Source organism: Pristiophorus japonicus, chromosome 2 (assembly GCF_044704955.1).
Source record: "Pristiophorus japonicus isolate sPriJap1 chromosome 2, sPriJap1.hap1, whole genome shotgun sequence".
NCBI classification, from domain to species: domain Eukaryota; kingdom Metazoa; phylum Chordata; class Chondrichthyes; family Pristiophoridae; genus Pristiophorus; species Pristiophorus japonicus.
The window spans coordinates 282,522,660-282,542,334 of NC_091978.1; the positions used below are offsets into that span (position 1 = coordinate 282,522,660).

General features: G+C 41.8%; 1 protein-coding gene across 3 annotated transcripts in view; it reads left to right on the forward strand.

Moving 5' to 3' along the window:
- The window catches only part of lrba (LPS-responsive vesicle trafficking, beach and anchor containing), a 1,157,354-nt gene that overhangs the window by 134,956 nt on the left and 1,002,723 nt on the right, over positions 1-19,675 (forward strand). For all 3 annotated transcript variants that reach the window (XM_070871469.1, XM_070871472.1, XM_070871473.1), the window contains exons 14-19: positions 86-165; positions 5,076-5,138; positions 7,329-7,426; positions 9,065-9,157; positions 9,422-9,530; positions 13,485-13,566. In XM_070871469.1, the coding sequence (XP_070727570.1) occupies positions 86-165; positions 5,076-5,138; positions 7,329-7,426; positions 9,065-9,157; positions 9,422-9,530; positions 13,485-13,566 (525 nt within the window). The remainder of the gene's footprint in view (positions 1-85; positions 166-5,075; positions 5,139-7,328; positions 7,427-9,064; positions 9,158-9,421; positions 9,531-13,484; positions 13,567-19,675) is intronic.

The following is a 19,675-nucleotide window of genomic DNA, read 5'->3' on the forward strand; positions in this document are numbered from 1 at the left end:
TCTCTCGGGGGAGACTTCATCAGCATTGCTAATTTTTTTAAATGTCTTGAATGCCAACTTAACATGTTGCTTTTTTCCTTCCCAGATGGCCCCAGACCGAATCAGAAGGAGATTCTCTCCTTGCGGGCTTTCTTGCTGTTGTTTGTGAAACAGTTGATAATGAAGGTGAGAATCCGAAATTTAAAACTGTAATAATGTAATATCCTTGCCATGAATAGTATGGTAATATATTCAGACTTACTTGCCCTATAATTATCCTCGCAAGCTATATTTTTGGGGGAGCCTATGTTGTTTCTGCTTTGAATCTCCAGAAGTGAATTGGGATATTTGGCTTGTGCTATCGTGCCAGAGCATTCTTCATTTTGCCAACTATTTTCCATTTCTCGGAGGGGGGGGGGGGAAGTTGAAGGTCTCTGTATATGGAAGATACTTTCTCAAATATTGTAATTACCATGGTTTATTTTGAGTAAGGAAGTAGTAATAACTGGATTGATGGATACATGTTATGAAAATACTCCTCTGGACTGTATGCAAGAAGCACAGCTAGACCTTGTAATGAAACATTAACCCAGACAGATGAGAGAAGTATGAATGGGAGAACATGTAGGGAGTAGTGATCACAACATAAGGTTCAAGATAATATTTGAGAGATATAAAGTATAAAGACCAAAGTAATAGATTGGAAAAAAAGTTAACAGGGAATGAGGATGGAGCAAAGGAAGTTAAATTGGAGAAAAATATTGACAGGCAAAGAACAACAACAGTGGCCAATATTTAAAAGTGAGATCAAGAGTTGAGAAAATATTCCCCATAAAAATAACAGGCTAGCCAAGAATGAGACACCATGGATAAGCCAGAAGTGTCGAGTGGATGATCAATATCGGCCACCTCCTGAGGTTCCCACTATCTCAGAAGTCAGTCTTCAGCCAATTCGATTCACCCCACGTGATAAGAACATAAGAAATAGGAGCAGGAGTAGGCCATTTGGTCCCTCGGGCCTGCTTCTCCATTCAGTAAGGTCATGGCTGGATGAATGCAGCTCCAACAACACTCAAGAAGCTCAACACCATCCAGGACAAAGCAGCCGACCTGATTGACACCCCATCCATCACTTTAAACATTCACTCCGTCCATTACAGACATACTGTGGCTGTAGTGTGTACCATCAACAAGATGCACTGCAGCAACTCACCAAGGCTTCTTTGGCAACACCTCCCAAACCCGCGAAGGACAAGGGCAGCAGGCGCATGGAAACACCACCACCTCCATATTCCCCTCGAAGTCACACACCATCCTGACTTGGAAGTATATCATTGTTCCTTTGTTGTCGCTGGGTCAAATCCTGGAACCTCCTTCCATAACAGTACTGTGGGAGAACCTTCACCACAAGTACTGCAGCGGTTCAAGAAGGCAGCTCACCACCACTTTCTCGAGTAATTAGGGATGGGCAATAAATGCTGGCCTCGCCAGCGACACCCACATCCCAGGAACAATTTTTTTTTTTTAAAGTAGAGGGGTGAAGATGAGATTAAATCTAAATAAAAAGGCATTTGTCAAGTACGTAAACAATAAATGAGAGGGTGGCATAAGGGAATATGATGCCTAGGAAAGAGGCTAGAAAGACACAGGAAGGCAAAGAGGAACTATGAAATGAAAATATCGAAGAATATAAAAATACGTAAGCTAGAAATTGAATTGATTAGCGCCACCTGTTAGTGCTCGTGTGGGGCAATACCAGAGTGGTAAAGGGCTATCACCCGGGTTCAGCGATTTTAGCATCTGCCGGGGTCCAATTCCAGGTCATCTACATGATTTCCAATGATTTGTAAACCTTCACCCAAACTTGGTTAGCGCTCCGAGGTTAGCACCCTGCTATCGCCCTAAGAGAAGTGCGCACTGCTGCTTTCAGTTCTCCACTTCCCTCTTGGGGCGCTTAAAATTAATATCGCGATTGCCGGTGCTAAATAATGCCCGCCACTCAACTTTTCACCCAGTTGATAGCGCCTCAAAACAGGCTATAATCCATTTTTCCCCCATAGAATAGTGACGTATTATTTATGTACATAAGTAACAAAAGAAGAATAGGGATAAGCCCACTAAGGGAAGAGCAAAATAAACTCTCAGATGATATTGAAATGGCAGGGCTACTGAATAGATAGTTTGTCTCAGATTTCATTGAAGAGGGCAACGACAGATAGTGCAGTTGATGTGTATGAACTTTCAAAAGGCATTATGGTCCCGGATGTCAGTCAGCTGAAAGCTAACATGCATAGCATGGAGAAACTACAGGAGAGAAAACAGTGAAAATCTATAACTCTTCAATATTAAAGCCCCAGTTAATGTCTCGGACTTGTTTCTGCTAAGGCTTGCATTGAAAAGATACATGTGTCATGGCCATCATCATCATCATCATCATCGGCAGTCCCTCAGAATTGAGGAAGACTCGCTTCCACTCTTAAAAATGAGTCCTTAGGTGGCTGAACAGTCCAATATGAGAACCACAGCCCATGTCACAAGTGGGACAGATAGTCGTTGAGGGAAAGGGTGGGTGGGACAGGTTTGCCGCACTCTTTCCGCTGCCTACGCTTGGTTTCTGCATGCTCTCGGCGATGAGACTCGAGGTGCTCAGTGCCCTCCCGGATGCACTTCCTCTACTTAGGGTGATCTTTGGCCAGACACTCCCAGGTGTCAGTGGAGATGTTGCACTTTATCAGGAAGGCTTTGAGGGTGTCCTTGTAGCGTTTCCTCTGCCCACCTTTGGTTCGTTTGCTGTGAAGGAGTTCTGAATAGAGCGCATGCTTTGGGAGTCTCATGTCTGGCATGCGAACAATGTGGCCTGCCCAGTGGAGCTGATAGAGTGTGGTCAGTGCTTCAATGCTGGGGATGTTGTCCTGGTCGAGGACGCTAACATTGGTGCCTCTGTCCTCCCAGGGGATTTGTCGGATCTTGCGGAGACATCGTTGATGGTATTTCTCCAGCGACTTGAGGTGTCTACTGCACATGGTCCATGCCTCTGATCCATACAGGAGGGGGCGGGTATTACTACAGCCCTGTAGACCATGAGCTTGGTGGCAGATGTGAGGGCCTGTTCAGTTGGTTTGTTAGCCTGTATTTTATCAATCTCCAAAGTACTCCCAAGAATTTTGGAGAGCTGAAATAGTCGTCATAGAAAAAAGCTTTCATCTGCTATTGTTTCCTTGTGTAACTGTTTCCACTCATTGATCTACAAAAGCAGCTTTTTAGTAATTTACCACTGAATTGAAGAAGCTGAGTTAAGTGTGTATGTATCTAATCTGTGTATATTTATTTCAAAATAAAAATACATACATGAGTCTTAAAGACAAATACCTTGAATTTAGGACGACAGTTATAACTTTAGATTTACTTTCATATTTTGATCTTATCTGAACCTCTTTGATGTGTTACAGCCTTCTGACACACACCTTCATGTATTGTCTTTTTGGTTCTTTTATATATAATCATGACATTTGTCTTCAAGTTTATAAAGTTGTTCTCAGATATTTTCACAGCTCTTATTCAAAATAATTTGATTTGACAAGCAGGGGCTGGATGGCTAGTAAATGAAATTGACGTAACTATAAATGATGAATGGATTTGTGAAAGGGAAAGCATGCTTGACAAATCTTCTGGAATTTTTTGAGGATGTTTCCAGTAGAGTGGACAAGGGAGAACAAGTTGATGTCGTTTATTTGGACTTTCAGAAGGCTTTCGACAAGGTCACACACAAGAGATTAATGTGCAAAGTTAAAGCACATGGGATTGGGAGTAGTGTGCTGACGTGGATTGAGAACTGGTTGGCAGACAGGAAGCAAAGAGTAGGAGTAAATGGGTACTTTTCAGAATGGCAGGCAGTGACTAGTGGGGTACCGCAAGGTTCTGTGCTGGGACCCCAACTGTTTCCATTGTACCTTAATGATTTAGACGAGGGGATTAAATGTAGTATCTCCAAATTTGCGGATGACACCAAGTTGGGTGGCAGTGTGAGCTGCGAGGAGGATGCTATGAGGCTGCAGAGTGACTTGGATAGGTTAGGTGAGTGGGCAGATGAAGTATAATGTGGATAAATGTGAGGTTATCCACTTTGGTGGTAAAAACAGAGAGACAGACTATTATCTGAATGGTGACAGATTAGGAAAAGGGGAAGTGCAACAAGACCTGGGTGTCATGGTACATCAGTCATTGAAGGTTGGCATGCAGGTACAGCAGGCGGTTAAGAAAGCAAATGGCATGTTGGCCTTCATAGCGAGGGGATTTGAGTACAGGGGCAAGGAGGTGTTACTACAGTTGTACAGGGCCTTGGTGAGGCCACACCTGGAGTATTGTGTACAGTTTTGGTCTCCTAACTTGAGGAAGGACATTCTTGCTATTGAGGGAGTGCAGCGAAGGTTCACCAGACTGATTCCCAGGATGGCGGGACTGACATCAAGAAAGACTGGATCAACTGGGCTTGTATTCACTGGAGTTCAGAAGAATGAGAGGGGATCTCATAGAAACGTTTAAAATTCTGACGGGTTTAGACAGGTTAGATGCAGGAAGAATGTTCCCAATGTTGGGGAAGTCCAGAACCAGGGGTCACAGTCTAAGGATAAGGGGTAAGCCATTTAGGACCGAGATGAGGAGAAACTTCTTCACCCAAAGAGTGGTGAACCTGTGGAATTCTCTACCACAGAAAGTTGTTGAGGCCAATTCACTAAGTATATTCAAAAAGGAGTTGGATGTAGTCCTTACTACTAGGGGGATCAAGGGTTATGGCGAGAAAGCAGGAAGGGGGTACTGAAGTTGCGTGTTCAGCCATGAACTCATTGAATGGCGGTGCAGGCTCGAATGGCCAAATGGCCTACTCCTGCACCTATTTTCTATGTTTCTATGAGTGATTTGGAATAATTGATTATCACTGCACACTAGCCAAACCATCGTTGTACACAATATTAAAAAAAACACATACCATTGACACTTGTCAAATGTCCAGCAAGTTAACAGCTGTAATGTGATTGAGAGAATATTTGTTTCTGATGCAGTTAATATTTTATGAAATATAAATGTTTATCTTTTAGGATCATGGCATCAAGGAAGATGAACTGCAGAGTATTCTTAACTATCTTCTCACCATGCATGAGGTAAAATAACACTTGCAATCGTTGACCTACAAAAACACTTTTAGTAATTTACCACTGAATTAAAGAAGCTGATTTGAGTTAAGTGTGTGTATATGTATATTTATTTCATAAAATAAAGTCCTAACCATTTAGAAATACTTCATTGAGACATGCTTAGTGTATTGTACAATTATAATTTCTAACTAATAATTTGTTTCTAATCTACAAAAAAAAAATTTGAGGGAAATCTGCTGCCAAGAATTTTCAGTCAGATTAAGATGGAACTATAGAGATATATTACATGAGACTTACTGGTTGTTAACTTAAAAATATATATTTATATAGCAAAATATCAATGGAAATCCTGGCTTCATTGACTCTCATCACAGTAATAGTGATATCTCCAGATTGTTTCCTTTTCTGTTTGGATTCAAAATAATCATAGTACACAAGTGTTATTAATAGCATGGCTAATAGTGAATATAGATAACTTCACTGGTAAGACTGACCATTATTAAGCACATCATTTTGTTCATAAGCAATTTAATCTGCATCATTTGACATACCTCCATGTTAATCATTTCACTTAGTGAGATGTGTAGAATCTCTGTTAGATATGATGCAATATCTTCATATATCTGAAATGTTAATATAATTTGTTTTGTGTTTAATGAAAAATAAGCTTAAAGAATCTGAAGTCATCAATAAAAAGGAAACTTTCTAAATCATTAGATGTCTTGATGTGGAAGAGTTATACACATTTATTTGTTTTAAAAGTAGTTGAGGTATTGCCACAAGATGGCAGTCCAGCTAGAATTTCATGTAAGGAAGATGAGAAAATGACTGATTAAAGGAGCTATTTAATTTTACAAAGGCTTCAGTTTGAAAATAAAAAGTGTAAAATTGTTTCTTTAGACAATCTACTTTATGGTCTTTAAACTGTAATTGGTATATGTTTAAATAATATAGTATCATATTCCTAAGTGATTATTGCTACAGAAATATTACAAAATCCTGGTAAGTGACCGTACAATAGCAGTTTGTCATTTTGCTCACCTGAACAGCTGGTGAATGTTGATTTTAAATAATGGTGAAGAATGAGAGTTTTATTCTTCATATTAATTCATAACTGCAATCTTCATGCGTGCCATGCCATCATAGGGAATCAATTCCATATATAAAGTTCTATAATTTTTACAAGGTACAAGATTCATTATTTGTAGTGATAAACTGTAAATCTTAAAGCTCACTATGTGAAACATTAATGATTGATTAATAAGGGCCGTTCCAGATGCTTGGGAATGTTGTACCCCAGATTTTGCCATTATTTGTATAATCATATATTGTGTGGAGTTTTTTTTAAATTAAAATAAAGCATGGCAGTCTTCTATTTATCCATCAGATTATGAACATTTGTCTATTGCTTTGAATAATTCAAGAAGGCGTGGACCGGAGAAGCCAGTGTCATAGCAGCATGTGTCACTAAGTACAAAACATCAGCTTACATGAGCTTGAATGTTGGTGTATGATTCTAGATTTTTTAATAATTTAAATTACACTATTTTATTGCTCCACTCTTGTCAGAATTTAAAGAAAATTAAACACTAGCTTATTTTAGTACTGAGCTAATTTTATAGTGATGAATTTAAATTGTTATTTCAGTAAATGAATGTGTGAAGCCCAGTGAATTGGTTACCACACTTGCTTCAGGAGTTCATTTCATCTATGGAATCGGATTTGTTATTTACCTAAATTGTCAAGTTGACTGAAATTATTTTCATACGTTATATTAAAATAGTTTATGAAAATGTGATCAAGAATTTTTGAAATTATTTTATCTAATATTTTCAAGGAATTTTCCTTTTTTAATAGGGTTTGGACAGCTAATTTTCTTTACAAATGGGTTCAAATTTAGTATCAGCTATGTAGTAAAGTCCTTAATTAACTTCTGGTTTTCAGTTTATTTACTAATCTTTTGGGATCATTTTTTGTGGATACCTTGGTTAGAAAACAGATTTGTTACAATGCTGAAGGAAATATAATTCTGCCTATGCACATGTATATCCTGAAACAAAATGTAAGACTTGAATTAATTTTAAATTCCGTGTGGTTAAATTTAGCTTGTAAACACAAGAATATTTACAGGAGAGAACACTTTAGCTGAAGTATTTCATTGTGAATTTCTATTTAAAAATTTGCCTTTTATTACAGGATGACAATCTAATGGACGTTCTGCAGCTGCTTGTAGCTCTGATGTCTGAGCACCCAGGCTCCATGATTCCTGCTTTTGATCAGAGGAATGGAATGCGGTAAAATATTCAACATGATCTTATGTTGTCAAGTAAATTAAAGATTCTAGAATATTGCAGTTTATTTAAGTTAGTAGATTGAAATATACTTTAAGTATATAATTGTATAAAGTGGGGAGTAGATTGTTTTTAATATTTCCTTTGTATAACTGTAATTGATGTCTTATCAGATAGTTTTACCCTTTGCTTTCCAACTGTTTGAGTTGGTTTTGGAGTTGAGCACAAAGCTCGAAAGTACCTGGTTGTACGTTTTGGGAAGTTTACTTCCTTTTAGCACCCATTGCTATTTTAGACGTGGAAAAACTTTCCAAAAATTGGTCTTTAAGTGATAAAAATGTTGAGGCTTGACCAAATCAATAAATCTTGACACTTAAAAACATCAAAATGGTAAGGGCTGCTGCTAGATGAGTCGGCTTTTGCCTGCCTCTGTGCTTGTTTGTGCCTGAATGAGATAAAGCATGATTAAGGAGTTAAGATTTTTGTTTATATTTGGTATTGTTTCAACTCCGCCTCATATGTTAATTCATTAGTTGATTCACTCATCACCCCTGTGGTCACTGACCTGCATTGTCTTCTGGTCTGTCATCCTTGTTTTCAAATCCTTCCATGACCTTGCCCCTCCCCATCTCTAACCTCCTCCAGCCCTATAATCTCTGCGCTCCTCCAATTCTGGCCTCTTGCACAGCTCCGATTTTACTCACTCCGCCATTGGCCAGTATGCCTTCAGCTGCCTGGCCCTAGGCTCTAGAAGTCCCTCTCTGCCTCTCTATCTCTATCTCTCCTCCTTTTAAGATGCTCCTTAAAACCTGCCTGTTTTATCAAGCTGTCCTAATATATCCACATGTGGCTTGTGCCAAATTTTGTTTCATAACGCTCCTGTGAAGCATCTGGGGACATTTTACTATGCTAAAGGCACTATATAAATGTAAGTTGTTACTTTTTTGTGTTACGAGTTCTCTCTCACCCTTGCAGTGTCAGTTGTGGCTCAGTGGGTAGCACACTCGCCTCTGAGTCAAAAGGTTGTGGCGTCAAGTCCCACACCAGGGACTTGAGCACTAAATCTAGGCTGACACTCCAGTGCAGTACTGAGGGAGTGCTGCACAGTTGGAGGTGCCGTCTTGCGGATGACACATTTAATCAAGGCCTCCGTCTGCTCTTTCAAGTGGACGTAAAAGATCCCGTGGCACTATTTCGAAGAAGAGCAGGCGAGTTATCCCTGATGTCCTGGCCAATATTTATCCCTCAATCAACAATTAAAACCGATGATCTGGTCATTATCACATTGTTGTTTGTGGGAGCTTGCTGTGCGTAATTTGGTGCCGCGTTTCCCACATTACAACAGTAACTACACTTCAAAAGTATTTCATTGGCTGTAAAATGCTTTGAGACGTCCGGTGATCGTGAAAGGCTCTATAGAAATACAAATCTTTCTTGATCACACTTTCTTTACCGTTAGTCAATATAGCTGATGCTGGCAAAATTTTACCTGAGACTGAGAATTTGTAAGATTTGAACTATGATTTCTTGATTGATTCTTGCAGTGTTGGTACAGCATCTGGTTGTCCAGAGTTGACTAGAATCTCAACACGTCTATTTCCATTAATTTGTGACTTTGAATTCAGTGTTATGTTCTTACAGGATCATCTATAAACTGCTGGCTTCAAAAAATGAAGGTATAAGAGTGCAAGCTTTAAAAGTGATGGGATACTTTCTGAAACATCTTGCTCCAAAGTACGTACAAGTAAACTTATTTAATCTATTTCCTCAATTAAATGGCTAGAAATGCTGTAGGGTATACCTTTATAGCATGCAACATAAATTGTATGTTTGTCAATCTGGGTCAGTTTGATTATTTAAAACCAGCATAATGAAATAAATTAGTCCAATGTTCAATTATTTCATCAAAATCCTTTAGTCATAGGCATTTATATAGCTGTTCTTGTGCACTGTTCTGAGATTGGTATTCAAACAGAAATTTTCTGCTTTCTGTTATAGGCGTAAGGCTGAAGTCATGCTTGGACATGGTTTGTTCTCCTTGTTGTCAGAAAGGTTGATGTTGCACACCAACCTAATTACCATGACTACATATAATGTCTTATTTGAGGTAAGGGTCAAGCAATCAAAGTAATGCTTGTTTAAATACTCTGAGTAGATTCAAGTTTGTTTTCAACACACCTAATTTCACTAACATTTTGTCATAATGTTTCACCTAACATAAACAAATTGTGTTGAATGCAGTTGCAACAGATGAGTTATATATTGCATATTATCCAGATTTATTTAGGTGGATCATGGTTTTCTACAAATAGTCGTCATATACAGGTTGAAACCTCCCTTATCCAGAACTCCCTTATCCGGAACCACCCCTCGTCCAGAGCCATTCACGGCGACCGGGTGGCAGATGTGCAGAACTCTGACATGAACAAATTGAAGTCCTTCCTCGCTGCCGACTCCCGCATTCGCTGGTCTGACCCCGCAATCCATCACCCTTTCCCCCCCATGATCTCTCTGCCGCCCTCCCAGCCCCAAGCCAGCCAGCCTCGATATCTCCTTGCTCAGTACTTGGACCATCCAACTTAACGTGACCACCCTTCGTCCGGAAAAATCCCTTATCCAGAACAGGCCAGGACCCTGTAAGGGGTGGTTTGCAGGGGGTCAGCTTTCCCTTCTGACCTTATATGAGCGGTTCCGAATCGCTCCCACATCCTTGGTTCTAGACACTGGAATTATGAAGGGACTGTGACAGACTTGGACAGACAATCCGTTTCAAGGTAGGAAGCAGGTATGGCTTTATTGTGTTTAAAAAAGAAGTAAAAGGCACACCTTTAATAACACACACAGACCAATACACACTGAAGGGTACAACACATTGAATAAAATGTCAAATCACAGCCTGTGGGGAAAAGAATACAGCTTAAACTCTAAATGGGGTAAAGAGGAGAATGCAGATACATTTACACAAGTTGTCCCAGCCTCCCCCTTCCCAATTCCCCTATCTAACTAAGTTATAGCTCTGAGGGTTCAGGGGCTATGCTCACCAATCCCTTTAGACAGTTGCCGGTGAATCACGGTTTCGGGGTTTGCTGCACTTGGCCTTCGAGGCGAGCCGCATCCCGGACGGAGGAGAGGACTTCGGACTGCGTCGTCTTCGGTTGGGGTGCGTCCGTTCATGCGGTAAGTTGCGTTTCGGATGTGTGGGATAAGTACCCACTTTCTTTGGTTTTAGTTAGTCCTTTTAGGTAATTTCTCACCCGTTGGCCGTTCAGAAGTAGATTGTCGAGTGGAAATAAATGTCGATTGTTCGGTTTTTGCTGAGTTGGTTTTGGGTGGCCGTTTCGCTGGTTGTGGTAGCTCGGGTTTGTCAGTTTGGTTGCTGACAACCTTCCATTTCGTGGGCCTCGTGCTCAGTCGGTTCTTGACGATTTCTTGTAGGTTCCTTCACTATTCCATTTCTTCACTCCGGCTGCTTGTGTCTGTCTCTGTGTTCCCATCTGTGTCCTTGTTCGAGTCTGAGTTCTGCTAGTCTGCGTACTGCTAGTTTCTGTGTTCTGCTAGTTTTTCCTTGTAAAACTGGGGGATATATTTCTCCCCAAAAAAAGGCTCTGTTATCTCCCATCAGATCTCTTGGGCTCTGTTTAAACTGTTCTTTCCATTGATTTTCAAATGTCTCCTTTGTCAGCAGTAACTCGATTAGGGTATGAGAATGTGCTATCACTGGTTTTGCATTGTTTTAGGATTGTCCAGTTTTTCTGACCATGATTTCCATTGTGCTTGCTTGGGTAATTCGATTATCTCTTAGGGGGTGAATAGTTCCCCCAGACAGCCTGGGATCCTTAATACACAAATTTGCTTCAGACGTTGGCTCCACCTCCTGTATTTGGTAACTCTTTTTCGCAGCCAAAATGTTGTAGAATCTTAAAATTGATATGCTCCTTCCCATAGATGTTTAGGGGATCTCAAGCTTCTGTAATTTAGGTCCATTTTGAATTCCCTTTCCTATGAATCCAAACACTGGGGGGAGGGGGGGTCTCCATGAATGCATCCTCTTTTATCCCCCGCAGACTTCGTCTGCCCCTTTAAACTCATTTTAAAAGCCCAGAAAGGGATTTTTCTCCTCTGTAGGGGAAAGGTACCTGGAAACTTTGCGAGCTATTGGTAAATTCTACAACCCGAGGGTTCTGGATAAAGGGAGGTTCAATCTGTAACACAAGAAATAACACGGCTACATGATTCCCCTTCATAAATTGAGGTTAGGTGGCCTCGTAGTTACACAGCTGGTGTTGGACTCTGGGAAGTGTTTCCATCCTGCACTACTGAAGTACACTTTCTTTTGAGACTGGCGGGGGGGGCGGGGAAGCGGGGAAGGTGATGAGGGAAATAGCACAATAATTGAAATTAATTTTCAAAATTTTTTACTCCAGTGTGATGTGTTGTAGTCTCGTGTTTACATCTCTGAAATGTATTCCTGGGGAAGCTTTCCCCCCATGTTGTTTAATTCAGACTATTATTTATCTAAATGCATTCATCTTTGTTTCGACACATTGCACAATCTCACATAGTCTGAAATGAATGGTTATAATTAAATGAGACGGGTGTGATCTGAGATTTTTGTTCATTATTGGCTTACTAAGATCTATTTTTAAGTAAAATGGACGTGTTGTAGGATATTATATCATCTAGTTTGCTGTGTTTATTTTCCTAAGTTTAAAGCACTCATCTAGCATGACTAATATGAATTTGATATGCACAGAACACTTGAAAGAATGCTTCAGGCTGGAGTTTCAAAAGCAAGAGAACAGAGCTTAACGCTACTGCTAATGAGTATACCAAGTCCTTCCCATTTTTAGAACATAAGTCATAGGATGCGACTCCGTAAAGTGTGTACGCATCTACAGTTGGTATGGCTATTAAAGTTGCATCTGGAGACGTGGCACATCATTAGATATTGAGGTTGAAAAATTTAGAGAACCAGACAAATGTCATGATGTGACCTGTGCATGGAGTCATGATTTGTAACCAATTGGAGTCATAAGTATGTGGAGACCTTGGATGAGGAATTTGGAGTACAGTTGAGTTCTGTTTTCTTGCAATTGAAGCTACAGCTGAGAGTTAGATCTTTTGATCTAATTTAGCTAATTTACATGAATTGCAGTATTGGCCACGTTATGTTTTAGATTTGCCTATGCATAGTCCTGATCATTGAGATAGAATTGAATGCTTTTGCTTTTCACATTTCTATAGCTTTTTTTAAACAGCACTATTTTTCTCTCCTCTTCGTTCCCTGTATCTCACATCAGGGCCAAGAGCAGGAGATGAGCTTCCAGGTGTTAGTTAATATTGCTGTGGTTTGGGAGTGGGCCCCCCTTCCAGTTTTATAGCCTCTTCTCGAGACGTTCCTGATCTTTGTTTGGTACTTCCTTTGGTAGTGTGACTAAAATTGAAAACATAGCAAAAGAGGAAATTACAAATACAAACCCACATCTTCTATGTGGTATAACCTGTTGATGTGCCACCACTCTGCAACTCTTTTTTCCACATCATTAACTTTCTTTCATCCCTGCATGTGAGGAAATACCAGACCTGTACTCAGCAACTTGTCAGAAGGGCAGGTGTAGATCTGCATTCTGTCAATTTGCTACAGCAGGAGCTTCAGCATGTTGTACCACTGTTTATATTGGTACAAACTAACAGAATAACATTGTTGGGGTGAATTTGACTATAAATCAGTCTTGGGGTTAATTTGATTCACAAATATGATGCTTGAACATTATTCATGGTATGACATCTGAATTCCTTAATCTACTGACCTGAAACTCACTGCCAACTACTTATTCTACATTGTCCATTGTACCTTTTGTGAGTATTGTAAATCTTGATGTTACATTCCAGATATAGGATAATAAAACTGACTTCTTTGCAAGGATTCCATTTTGAGAAGCTTCAGTTTAGAAATTTTCTCTGGACTGCAAAATCCTAAAATGAAAACAAATCTCATTGGAACTGACATTGTTTCCCGTACAATTTGTTAATACCTAAACTTTGATTTTTTTTTTTAAAGATCTTGACTGAACAGATTTGCACTCAAGTTGTGCATAAGCAGCATCCTGACCCAGATTCATTGGTGAAGATACAAAGCCCACGTAAGCAGTATATATATTTTTTTAATTTTCTTCCAATCTATACCCATCATTATGAGCCTGCTTGTCTCCTTTAAACTCCTTCAACCATGAAACTTCCATGATTGCAGCCAACGCTGCTTTTTGGGTGATTTAATTAAACTGTGTTTGTAGCAACTCAGAGTGGGAAAGGTACTGAGCCCTGATGCCATGCATCCTAGAACGCTGAGGAAGTAATTGAGAAAATAGCAGAGGCTCGACAACAGTCTTTGAGACATCCTTACATATGGAAGTTGTGCCAGAAAACTAAAGGGTTACGAATGTAAACCTTTGTTCAAAAAGAGAGAGTGATAAATCAGGTAACTTATTTGTTCTTGGGATGTGGGCGACCCTGCAAGGCCGCATTTATTGCCCATCCCAAGTTGCCCCAAGAATGTGTGGCTTTGGTCCTTCTCCTTTCTTGCTGTATTCCCTGTGGTGATGGTACGCCTACAATGGTGTTGGGTAGGGAACTGCAGGATTTCTGACCCAACAATAATGAAAGAATGGCTATATATGTCTAAGTCAGGATGGTGTGAAATTTGGAGATGATAGTGTTCCCACAACATGGTTGCTCTTGTTCTTGGTGGTAAAGGTTGCAGGGGAGGGAGATGCTGTCAAAGTAACCTTGCTGGTTGCTGTAGTGCATCCTGTAGATTATACATGGTGCAGCAGTGGTGGAAAGGATCAGACAGCCTAGTGGATCAAACATTGCTAGTGGATGAACTTCTAGAGGTCATAATATGGGATAAAATTAATACTCAACTAGAAACAAAGTTTTATTAAGGACACTTGCCATGGATTTGTAAATGGAAAGGTTGTGTCTACCAAATTTAATAGAATTTTTTGAGGAAATAATGGAATGTATTGATGAAGAAAATGCAGTGTATATGGATTTTCAAAAAAGGATATTGTATAAGAGAGAAGTTGATAAAATTAAGATAAATGGTAGTAAAGGAAATATTAGCAAGTTTGTCAAAGGTCAGAAAACAGAGTTGTGATTAATGGATGTTTTTGGACTGTAAGGATATAATCAGTGTTGTCCCCCAGGGGTCAGTACTGGGACCATTGCTCGTGTACTGAAATGATATGGGGCTAGATTTTCCATTATTTTTGCATGCATAGTGCCCAATTAACATCCATTTTACCGCTGAAATGAGGTATAACGCCCAGATATCGCCCATTTAGCCACAAAATGGAAACTGATGCCCATTTTTCAGAGACTTATCGCTGAGCGTTACTTTTGCCATGTACGTAATGCCGGAAAAAAATAATACCGCCCGCCCACTTTTTTTGGGCGGAATCATCAGAATGGGCAAAACCAACGCCCATAATATCGCTCAGCGTTACTTTCCGCACGTAATTAACGCCGAGATTCAATAATACCGACCGCCCATTTTTTTTGTCGTAAAGATCAAATTTGCCGAAACTAATGCCCAGTATATCGTCCAGTGTTACTTTCACCATCTCGCCCACAATATCACTCACCCAAAACACTACTCTGAAAAAGTGGAACTGTTCTGAACCAATCACAGCGGTGTGGACACCATTTTTCATATCGCAGGTCGCTTCATTGAAAAGGTTGCTTCAACTTCGGGGGAGTTTGGATTGACTCTGGAGTTTTCTCAGGTGAAGTGACCATATCAACAGAGATCTTTTCAGACTGTGGACGATTGAGTTTTACTGTAGGTGTCTTTTAGTGTGGAAATTATTGCTTCAGATCAATCGGTACTATCCTTTCATTGGAATGGGGCCATCCATTTCTCAACCTGCATCGATTAATACGCAGATGCTGCAGAGTGCAAATGGCACAACGTCGAATGCACAACATTATGTGCCTAATCAAGACGTGCCAGAATGAGGAGGAGGTCCAGACCATACACACCCCGCACTTGGAGAGAAGAGGTCTTACCTCGACGTGTCCAAGAACACCTGCCTTCGGAGACTGCGCTTCCACAAGGTGGTGATGTATGCGAGCTCATCAGGGCAGATATGCAGCCTGCCATCAAGACATCACTGTCCATCAAGGTCAAGGTCACCGGGGCACTGTCATTCTACGCGTCCAGTTCCTTTCGGGAGGTCGACATTTCTCCTCTCTCTCTCTCTCCATGCCACACATCGCTGAATTAGACAGGTTACGGACGCCCTGTACGTGCGTAGGATGGACTTGATCAGTTTCCCCATGGTTACAGAGGCTTAGACTGACAGAGCTGGAGCATTCTACCGCATTGCTAAGTTCCCAGGGTGCAAGGAGCAATACAATGTACTCACATTGCTATGCAGACACCTTCTCAGGACCCAGCGTTTTTTCGTAACACAAAAGGATTTCACTTCCTGAAGGTCCAACTAGTTGTCGACCACAGCCAGATAATAATGGCAGTGAATGCCACATGTCCGGGCAGCTTCGATGAGGCTAGCATCCTGCGTGAGAGCGCTGTCTCTGACATGTTTAAGAGTCAGCCACAAGGACAATGCTGGATGCTTGGTGACAACCGATATGGCCTAGCCACCTGGCTGATGACCCCCCTGCGTGACATCCACACCGAGGCCGAGAAGCGATACGAGAGCCACAGAGACACATGCAATGTGGTCCAGAAAACAATAACTGTGCTTAAGCAGTGCTTTAGATGCCTGGAGCACTCACGAGGGGAGCTTACAATACAACCCTGAGCAAGTAGCTAAATTTGTGGTCGTGTGCTTCATGCTGCACAACCTAGCTATCAGGAGGGGACAAAAATTGCCAGAAGGGACTGATGGTCCACCTCAGGAGAGGAGGATGAGGGGCTGGACGATGACCTAGGGCCAGACAATCAGGCTGACTGTGCAACCCATGCTCACGTCCCCCCTCCATACCGCAGGAAAGGGCCTGTGGTGGCTACATAGCTGCAAGACTCTTGCGTCGGGAGCTCATAAATGAGCGATTTGCCTGAAAGAACGTTGCTGTAATTGACAAATCTGACACACTGCTGTGTGTGTGCAGCTCAGACATCAATGGTGGGCATCACCTTGGTGCCAGTCAAAGTTTAAGTTGATTCAAGTTAAGGAATCACCAGTGTGTAACGGTCCAGCTATCTGAGACAATGCGCAATAAGGTTATGTTGAATAAAAAACATTTTATACGACCATTGGTCTGAAATCAAGTATCACGGGCAAAAACACCCCACCCCCACCCCACTTTTTCGACCATTGACATCAATCAAAGGGTCAACATGTTCAGCAACACAGAATACAAATGCAAAGCAGGAGGGTGGCCCCCTCCCCCAATACATTACAACAAATTGCATACACCCAGATGGAGATATAACAGCCATCATCTGCGGACAGGCACCTCCTTTCTACCCCCCCCATCTCTACCCCTTCCCCTCCTCTCTCCATGCTGCCTGGCCGAAGAGCTCCTCAGGCGGTGCCTCATTGGGGGGGGAATAAAGGCAGAAGTGGTGGTTGCACGAGTACGGGAGCGGTGGGGTGCTGAGGTGGGAACATTCTCAGATCCAGAAGCAGAATCTTAGTCCTGCCTCTCGTGTGTTGTTGACACTGGTGGTGTGGAACCTAGGGATGGAGTGCCGCTCTCCGGGACACTGGGAGGCCTGTGCCAGCAGTGTTCCTAGCTATTACCTCCAGGGCCTCTACCATCCGCGGAACGCACTCAGTCACGGTGCCGGAGATGGTGGGCAGCTGTCGGGATATGCCCCCAGTGCATTGAGGATCTGGTCACCAATGTCTACAGTTCTCCTGGACAACTTAACCATCTCTCCGCTCTCATCTGGTGCTCGTGGCCCAGACCTGCCGTGTCCACGAAACCTCCGTGGGGTCGGCACAGTCCTGGGGACAAATGGGGTGCCCTCTGGCGAGGTGCTTGGGCCCCGGTACCTCCAGAGTGGAGGCAGGACTTGGCCGGAGGAGCACTAGATGGCCTTGGGGTGGAATGCCTTCTGGAGCGTGGCGATGCAGATTCCTCAAAGTCGGCTCTCTTATCCGTAGAGAACAGACCCAGACGGGAGAGAATCGGAGCTCCTCAGTAGCAGATGTAGGATCGTCCACCGAGTCCGGCCCTGCGCCCCCACCTTCTGACTTCTATGGTCTTGCCTGGGGCCGCACTGCTGGCTGAGCTGCAAAACACAAATTAGATTATTAGAGGAGAAGGGGATGCGAGGGTCACAAGGTGAGTCCAGCGCTACACACAGCATATGCACGACAAAAGCACCACCGCTATCAAAATCATCACAGACATCAAATTTCATGACCATCAACACATTGTACATTGTAATGATTTTCATTAGACCAGTGTTATTTATAGGACAATTTTAGAACCCATCTATCATATATTATTATTCAGATATAATTGGGTGTGGCATCAATTGACATTACATCACGCAATGGTGTATACTTTACTCATGTGGCATCACTTCAGGGTCAGTAGCTGCTTGTGTGGCCGTCCGGGTGCGCTTCCCCATGAGTGTGAGCACCCGCTCCTCAGTGTCAGTGATGTCGCTGGTGACTGGTTCGCCTCTGCACGGACCTAATCGTCGATAGCTTCTTCTGTAAAAGGTAACAGGACGACATGGCATGAGATCATTGCTAGGTACTGTCACAGAGACTGATACAACACATAGCTGACAGATGTAATCACGATTATTATGATGATCATCATTCTTTACCTAAAGACATACACCATGAACGCAGGCTTTGAGTACAACATTCCCGGTAAAAATGAAAGACTTCACATCTGATTATAGTCACTCATGACTCTTACAAATCAAATTATCTAAATATATAAGTACATGTAAATAAATGTAATACACTTGTGGATCCAACAAGGTCGTTCCATTAATTGCGGCATTGGTTGCCCTCACGCACCGACGAGACCACCTCTGCTATCTCGGCCCATATCTTCTGGTCGGCCTTTGGGGTGGGCTTCCCATGCCCTCCCTGGTCAAATCACCCCAGCATAACTCGACCTCCTGCAGGAGGAGGCATTTGCCTCGTCCGAGAACCTCCTCGTTGTTTTGCACCCTCCAATGTGCTCCTCTCCCAGCTCACTGCTCTCGCTAGCGTTAGTCTCCACAGTGAGCTGTGTCTCCCTCCATTATAGGCACTACATTTGGGCAAATATCTGGCTGGTAACAGCTAATTTTTTTTTTCCAATTTGCTATAAAGCTCGAAACTATCTCTCCTTCCTCCCAAAGCAACCATACCACACCCACACATGTCTTCACTCCCTCTCTCTCTATCTCTTATGCGCATGTCATGATGACCCTTGACCTCTTGAATCGTGGGAATCGAGCGTTGCCAAGGACGGCAACATTTTACAGTAGAAGGTCAGAGATTTAACGCTAATGCCCATTTCATATTGCTCGCGGTAATGTCCAATTTCAAAAATGGAGACTAGGGGCTTTCAGAATGGGCGACAAGCTGGCGATCTGAAAACCCATTTTTATCGCCCACGCCAGAAATAACGCCCATTTTTGGGTGATCTGCACAAAAGTGTAAAATCTAGCCCATGGACTTGAGTATAGGGGGCACAATATCAAAATTTGTAGCCGACCTAAGAATAGGGAGCATGGTTAGCAGAAAAGAACTTCCAAGAAGATATTGACGGGTTAGTAGAGTGGACAGATGGATGTCAGTTGAATTTTAATGTGAAGAAATATGAGATACATTTTGGGAGGATGAGAGGACATGGACACTAAATGGTAAAACATAAAATGAATAGGGGAGCAGATACTTGGGGGCTGAAATACATAGTTCTGCAAAAGTGATCAAGTTGATAAAGATGTGAAAAAAGTCATGAATGGGATCCTCGGGGTGTAGCGTATAAGAGCTGAGCCTGTGCAAATCATTGGTTAGGCTACAGTCAGCAGACTGTCTCTAGTTTTGGTTGCCTTATTTTAAGAAAGATATCAAGATCATGGAGAGAATACAGAAGAGATTCATTATGATACTAGGGTTGAAAGACTTTAGTTATGAGGGACTTGAGAAACTGATTCTTTTCTTTACTACAGAAAAGATTGAGATCTGATAGGTGTTCAATGTTATTAACAATTTTGATAAATTAAATAGGATAACATTATTTTCATTGGGTAGTGTTAATAAC